At 35.4% G+C, this 8246-nt stretch overlaps 1 protein-coding gene across 1 annotated transcript; it reads left to right on the top strand.

Annotated features, from left to right (window-relative positions):
- Nucleotides 1-5417: 5417 nt before the first annotated feature.
- LOC107437011 (uncharacterized) lies at nucleotides 5418-6695 on the top strand. Its single transcript, XM_016048875.3, has one exon. It carries the CDS (start codon nucleotides 5418-5420, stop codon nucleotides 6693-6695), a length of 1278 nt encoding a protein of 425 aa, XP_015904361.2.
- The last annotated feature ends 1551 nt before the right edge of the window (nucleotides 6696-8246 follow it).

Below are 8246 nucleotides of genomic sequence, written 5' to 3'. Positions count from 1 at the left end.
CATCAAGAAACTTCACAAACTCCAACTAACAGGTTATTCATTAAAAAAACATTTATAAGTTGTTATTAAAAGAACAATTAAAAACTTAAACTTTTGATTGTAAACATCTCATACTGCGGGTGGGCGTCACCGGGTGGAAATGGAATATCGGTACGAAGTCTCGGACGCTGCACAACAACCCTTTTGAAGGCTGGAAACGCTGGAAATGGTTTTTACCTCGGCCTTTGGCGCGAAGCGCCACTTACTGATTCATCGAATCCGTTTAGTCATAATGTGGGATGACGAAAATAGTTCAAAGTTGTAGTATGCTTAGAGAATCAAGCCCTTATAGAAGTGGGTCTTGGATTGGAATTTCAGGAACATCACTGAGAAGGGGAATTCCCCTTTAGTAGAGTTTGTAGTGGACTAAGCACCCCTTGGTCCTTCATGAGCTCTTGTAATTCTTTCATGAGTGAAACAAGGCGATGTGCTGATGTTGCAGGAGTGTGAGCTTTAGTGTGGGTTTTCTTTCTACTGGGGCGGGCCTCGCACCCAGAGAAGTTTGAAGTGTGATCCTTTCTGCAATTGCAGCAAGTAGCTGGTGTGTCTCTGCTTTTTGTACACTGATACGAAAAATGCCCTTCAGCACATTTCATACATCGTGGTTTTTCTGTGCACGTACGCTGAGAGTGACCGAATCCTTGACATCGGAAGCATTGTTGCGGCCGCCGTGGAAAAGCTCTACGCTAACCGGGAACTGCTTGATTTTCTCCGTGTAGTAGACCTTCTCGTGATTGGCTAGCTTAGGCAGGATAACTAGAAATAGTGGGAGGGGCCTATAGGCCCCGCCCACCCTCTTCTGGAATTGTACTATCTTGTAAGTTTCCAAGTTCAATTTCCCCAATTCAAGGGAAATTTCTGCTGGATCAAAGTCCTTGGGAAGGCCACGTATGAGAACTTTCAGGAACTTGGATTGCACTTTCTCATCAGTAGTGGAAGGCTCTATCTGTTTACTGGAGTTCTCTACCGTAGTTTCCATGGGGGCTGAGGTGGAAGTCTCCGGCTGTGGAAGGGTTTCAGAAGCAGGGGGGCAGATTGGAGTCTTTGCAGTGTTCTCATTATTGGCTTGCCTCTTCTTTTTCCTCTTCTTCATTTTGAAGGCAAAATGTCATCTGCTTAAGTACTGGACATCAGCCTTTTCACTCCCTGCCTTGACTGCCGGTTGATGCTCCTCCGCCGGTATTCATCCGCGCAGGAACTATTTCGGTTCGTCCTCCTACCTTCGGTCTTCGATCCAATCCTCGATCCTTCTACCTCGGTTTTTCATGCTATCTGAGCTCTCGCAACCAACAGCCCCTACATTTAGTTTTCCTTATTTTTACTTATTTAGCATAACGAACTTGTTCGTAAAACAGAAGTCGGAACACAAATTAATTAAAAAAAGTCGTAGCTACTTTTATTCATCAGTAAATAAATATACTGTAGCATTATTCATAAAGAATTTGTTCCGAAATAGGGACAGTAAGCGTTACTTAAAGAATGTTGTAATAAATTTCTTATTTGAATGTCATAGCTACTACCATATCATGCTGTTGCTATATTCATTTTTTTAAATTTTATGGCTAGCGGAATGATGTTCTTCTCAAAGAATTTTTTTTTTGTTAAAATGTTTTTTTTTTTTTTTTAAAAAAATAGAGGTAATTATTTTAATTATTTGTAATTGTGTCAAATCCTTTTTGATGAAGATCTAAATGTCTATTTTGAAACAGAATTTTTACTACTAAAAATAAAAACTGAAACATAACATATTTATACGCTTAAATCGGTTCCAGTCTCGGCAATTTTTAGGATTGCTAGCCATACTTTTAAAAAGTAACGAAAATAGTACAACTAAAAAAAAATAATAATAATGATTTTAAAGCACATTTCAAGGAATTCAAAATAATCGTCAATTTCATTAAAAATGTAAGACAATTTAATGAAATAAATTATTGAATCTTAATTTAGAAGTATAAAATACAGGAAAATGTTACAAACCTCAATTGAAATAGTGAACGTTTAAAGAAATCAAAATTCAGTGTTTGCATGTAAAAAAGGAATTTTAAATTTTTTTACAAATAATGAAATCTTTATAAATTTCATTTTTTCTTTCAGAGTTCTTAGTAAAAATTTAATTTGTTGCACAGATTCGATAACATTGCAGTTTTTTTAAAAGATATGAGGAAAAAAATGAATTCATATAGAGGTAAAATTCATTAAAGTAAGGGTTTCATGTTCAGTCACCGTTTCTCTTTCGGAAAATTGCAATCATTAACGCGTTGAATGCCACACTAATTTTACATTAATTGTTCGTCTGGTTAAACGAGAAATAACTAGAAACAAAATTTGAAAACACTAAACGGATTTTGCTAGTTTTTTAAAAGGTTTGAAATGACATATCTGAAGGAAATAGTGAATTATATATGCCAACGAATTACTCAGAAATAGTGGTGGATAATCGCAATAAATAAACTACCACTTAAAAATATTCATTCGCGGTCAGGAGCAAGTTGGCATCTCTGTGTATAGAAATAAAACTATTTTTGTTAGTTCTATATAGTATTAATTTCTTCAAAACGTTTTAGTAACGATAATAATATTTAAAAAAAATAAACGTTCACTCGAATTATGTATTTCTAATAATCTTGACTTCGCTGGTCACCGGTGGCCCCCGTGGCGCTGCGAACAAACTCAGTGTCGGTCACCGGTGACCCCCATGGCATTTAACGTTTTAAAGATGTTTGGAAAAAGAAGTTACCAACCAAAGAATATATAATTTATAATTAAAAAAATTAATGAATGTTGAAAATTTTTTAAACAATTCTGAAAAAAGACATTCTCGTTACAAATGCTTGTACTTTCACCAAAAATATGAAGGGAAAAAAAGTCAAAGAACTAAATTTAAAAGGTAACGAAGTACCGAAGAACAGTAGTTTTTACTTTTGTTGCAAGTAACGAAACAACAAGAATAACAATCAATGAAATAACAATGTTACAAGAAAGTATAGCCATGTTTGTTGCTAGCTACGACATGAAAATTTGCAGAAAATTCTGAATATCATAGCCCTAGCAACCTTAGCCATCACCTACTACATCAGAAAGCCTCCACACGGTTTTTCATAAGTAGTCAGCGCAGACTACTTAAAAAGTGAACAGTTTGAGAGCATGAAACTAAATTTTATTTTAAAAGTGGCTGAGAGGAGTTTATCATATGTATTTGAGAATTGAATCTGTAGTGGTAGACAAATAAATAAGACAAACTAATCATATTCGTAAATTAAACAAATTTATAGACATATATTTGCTACCAGTTTCTTATTTTTTCTAGATTTTCTATTAAAGGGCTTTTTCATAAACTGGTTTACCTACATACTGATCTGGACGGACTACCTGTAATAAAAACCGTGTGGAGGCTTTCAGTTGTAGGAGGCGTTGCCTTGGCCCCAGTTAAGCTCAATATGGGTCCTTTATAAACCAATATTGATATCTTTAAATTTGTTTAATATTTCTCATATATAGGGCCAATATTTACCTATATTGGCTGATTTATGAATTGAATCTGGTGAATCTGATAATTGAACATAGGGCCGATATAGGTTGAAGAGTAACAGTAAAATATTGGTTGAATCGGACTATCCTATATAGGGTTAATATCAGAAAATAACTTCCTTATTGAGCCAAGATTCGTGAATATTTATCCCATGAGGGCCCGAATTATTTTGCGAGTAGGTAGCATGGGTGAAAGCGAGACGGAAAAGAGTAAAAGGTGGTACTAAGGCCATTTCAGTTATAACATGTTTTCGGGAGAAGTTAAACTATTCTCTGTTTTAATTAATCAGTTATATCTACTTTTCTATAAAGAAAGAAGCTGTTTTATATATATGCTAAAATTGTAAAAAATTTCGGTAGTTACAGAAATTTAATGTTTCTCGAAAAAAAAATGCTAGAATGAAATGCCTTTCGTACCAGTTTTTGCTCTTTTCCGTTTTGCTATATATAGGCTTTCAGCCATGGTAAGTACATACCTGCCAACCAAGGGCGCCGGCAGAATAATATAAAAGGGGGTGCAACCCTCTTACAAACTACCCACCTCCCCCCGCACACAAAAAAAATTAAAAATATTTTGTTATTTCATTTTGTTTTGCTATTACATATACTTTCATCTGTTAATTTTTTCAAGACACATTTCTTCATTGTTAACAAGATATTTAAAAAGAAGTACGAATTTCTTGTACTTGCAAATTTTGCCACGAGAAACTATATTGATGGCGCTGGCATAGCTACTGACTTTGAAACACAAGTAACTACAAACAGTAGTTTCGTATACTAACGTGTTTGTGCACGCTTAACATTGATATGTATTATTGTGCTGATGAAGTTTTACAGTTTTGAGAAGTCAGTTAGTGTTATACACCTTTGTTAAACTAAATAACTAATAGAAAATATAATATTACTTATATTTTATTAAAGGAAATTTAAAAATATCGCTTAGATGTCTGCCAAGTTTGTTCAATAAAAATATGTTTAATAAAAAACTTTTATAACAAAATTATTTTTCTGTATCTCTTTAATTGTTTAAAAAAAAGCCAGGGGGGTGCAAGTGCACCCCCTTGCACCCCGCTGCCGGCGCCCTTGCTGCCAACTTTTCAATCCTTCCATTATAATATTTCCCAGTGGTAGTAAAATGGAATTAAAATTTCAATAGTAAGCAAAAGTATACGTGGTATTTGAAAATGCTTAAGCTGATAGCCAATATAGTAATGCATATTAATATGTATGCTTAATTTTTTAAAGAATAGTGGTCATTAGAATCATTTTAAAATTAATCTTATAAAAGAAAAAAATTGTATATATCTACTACTACTTTAATTATAAAAATAACATTTTACGCCAAATGCGTAAAAGTTGGCAGGTATGTAGGTAGGTTAATGAAAGAGCAGATATCCATTCATGGATAGGTACTCTGAAAAACTTGATTAGTTAGTTAGATGGGTAGGTTAAATGATTCTACATGTATAGTTAATTTTTCTTTCGGTGCGTGGAATGTCTCACTTATACTATAGTAAATCTAATAGTATGGAACCACTCCAGAATGTACTACAACGAATAAATGAAAATGAAGGTTATGTATGAATGGGTAATACCGTACACATACCCAACTTTTACGCATTTGGCGTAAAATTTTATTTCTATATTTAAAGTGGTAGTAAAATGCACTCTTTCTATATATTCCTTGCATTTAGAAACTTCATTTACAATCTTTTTCATCCACCGCTATTTTTAAAAAAATTAAGCATATATATTAATACGTATTACTAAGCATCAAGCAGCACCTTCTACATCCCTTGGCGCAACACCCAGTCCTCCCGCAGGGCAGTGTCCTCTCCCCCCTTCCTTTTATGTTTTACCTTAAAGATATTCACAAACACCTTCCCACTGGAGTTCAAATTCTTATGTTCGCTGATGACATCTACATTTACTATGCTGGAAAATCTTTTGACAGGGTTATTGCTAAACTTCAAGATGCCCTCATCACCATTCAAACTTGGTGCACAGAGTGGAAAATGGCTATTTCACCTTCAAAAAGTGCAACTATTAATTTCTCTAACAAACGTCTCTCTCCTACGATTCAGTTAACAATTTTTAACGAACGAATTCCCCAAGTGAATTCCACAAAAATTCTCGGCATCCATTACACTGCAAACATTTCTTTCCTCTGTCACTTTCAATACCTAAAAAAGAAATGTTTAATAAAAATTAATGCACTCCGCTGCATCTCTAGCACTCAGTGGGGGTCTCGAACCTACCACCTCATTCAGATTGTAAATGCCTCAATCAGAAGTATCTTAGAGCATGGTAGCCCAATCCTCTTCTCTGCGCCAAAATCACATCTCCGAGTAATTGAAACAATCTGCAACTCTAGCCTCCGCTCAGTAACGGACCTCCAACGATGGACTCCAATTCATATCCTCCACAAAGAAGCCGGCACCACCTCAATATCGCACAGACTTGTTTTAGCAGCTAAAAAATTCTACCTCCGTCTTTGTTCCCTTGTCTCTCACTCCCCAATAAATCGCCTTTTGCATAAATTCCATTTTACTAGACTTAAAAAGAAACCCCACCTTTTCCTCAAGTTTCAGGACATCTTCAACCAAAAAGGCATAAGCAAATTCAATATCATCCCCTTCCACATTCCAGTTTTCCTCACAGATCTCCCGAACCTTTGTCTTTTTGTACACGATCTTCCTTTTCAGACTACGAAAAATCCCAACGAAATCCTCCCTCTCTATCAGGAAACCCTTCACACCCTTTGGAAAGATTTTGTCATCTTGGCTACCGATGCCTCGAAATCTAGTCCGAACACAGGTATTGCGGCTATTAACTCAAGGAACAACATGTCGTATATCTCTCAAATCCATCCTATTAACTCAGTTTTCACCGGAGAAGTTTTAGCGATTTGGTTAGCAGTCACAAAATTCACTACCGAGTATCTAGATTACGTTATTTTATCGGACAGTAAGTCCGCAATCACTGCCCTCATCTCGGCTACCCATAAATCCCCTCACAGCATCCTCCTCTTACAAAATAAGATAGTTTCAGCAAGTGCAAAAGTGAAATCAATTACGATCGCCTGGACACCAGCACACGTTGGCATTTCCCCCAATGAAACCCGCTGATAAACTGGCCAAACACGCCAACAATGCCCCTCGAGCCATCCCTTTTATCTCACCTGAAGACTTGTCATATTCAGCAGTTTTAGACTCAAACCGCGAACTCAGTAACCTCTGGATTAACTCAAAATACCACAAGCGTTTCCCCTTTGTTCACCCTGTTAATAAAACTTCCCTCAATCAACTCCCAAACCGAAAATACGATATCTTAATCTCGCGTCTCCGAAGCAACACAATCCAACTTAACGAAATATATGCAAAAATAGGGCTTGTAGACTCCCCTTTGTGCGACCATTGTCAACATCCAGAATCTGCTATCCACCTCCTCTTTGAATGCAAAAAGTTTGAACATCAGAGACAAACACTGCGCGCGTCAATCGGAGTTTTCCCACTCTCCCTCCACTGTCTTCTTAGTTATGACCAATATGATAATCTTCTCAAAAACTTAGTGGATTTTTTAATTTCAACTAAGCGTTTCTAGCTAGTTCTTCATGCTAAGGTGCGTATCTGTTTCGGAAAGCTATATAAAAAAAACCTATTATCTGAGTACCTTTATTAGGCATCTGCATTGGTAATATTAATTGCTCTAACTCACAGGATTCACTGCACAACTAAATAAGTAATTAAAGAACTTTAATGAAATCAGAATATTCATTACTCTAATTCACAGATATCACTACTTAACTAAACTCGTCATAGGAGGACTTTAATGAAATAAAAATATCCGTTACTCTAAAGCACAAAATTCATTTCACAACTGAACAAGATACAATAGGATTTAAAAGAATCAAAGTGTTTATTACATTATTTCACAGAATTCACTGCACAACAGAACACGTTATAGAAGGACTTTAATGAAATAAGAATATTCCTTACTCCGATTTAAAGAATTCCCCGCAGGATTAAACAAGTTATAGTAGGACTTTAATGAAATGAGAATGTCCAATACTTTATTTCACAGAATTAACTGCACAACTGAACGTGTCATAGTAGGAATTTAATGAAATCAAAATATTCATTGGGAAGAGGGGGGGAAACTTCCGCTTCTCCCAATTTTGGCAGTATATTTTGACAGAATCGCTAAACTATGTTCACTTTCATGTTTATTTTCAAGATAACATACTAGATAATACAGTAACAAATTGGGAAACAAAGTTATATGGTGAAAGATATAGAAACTTCGTACTTTTTATTTTAATTGCAATAGGAACTTTTCCGCTTTTTAATAATAGGAACTGTTTAAATTATGATTGTATGTCTTATTCCTCAACGTCTAACGAATAGCTGGACCATGTCCGGGGGGTCATGAATCCACAAAACTTCATATACGATAGGAGATGTAATTATGATGTTCTCATGCAGCAGTGGAGTGATGGTTATGATAAATTAGGAGTGAATACATAATTATTGCATATTTCAATAGCCTTTTTTTTAACTAAGCAATAATTTGTTTGAACGAACTAATAGCTGAACTGGGATAGTCAGAACACATAGGTGTCAAACAACTATCCACATGTCAATTTTAACCGAATCAAAAGACTCGGCTAAAATACCTCA

Source organism: Parasteatoda tepidariorum, chromosome 4 (assembly GCF_982258835.1).
Source record: "Parasteatoda tepidariorum strain Cologne lab strain chromosome 4, Ptep-v5.0, whole genome shotgun sequence".
NCBI classification, from domain to species: domain Eukaryota; kingdom Metazoa; phylum Arthropoda; class Arachnida; order Araneae; family Theridiidae; genus Parasteatoda; species Parasteatoda tepidariorum.
The sequence above is the reverse complement of the archived record's forward strand: the minus strand, read 5'-3'. Positions and strand labels throughout refer to the sequence as shown.

Excerpts from the sequence above, each read along its gene's own strand:
- LOC107437011 (XM_016048875.3), top strand. The coding sequence starts at position 5,418 with ATGTTTTACCTTAAAGATATTCACAAACACCTTCCCACTGGAGTTCAA.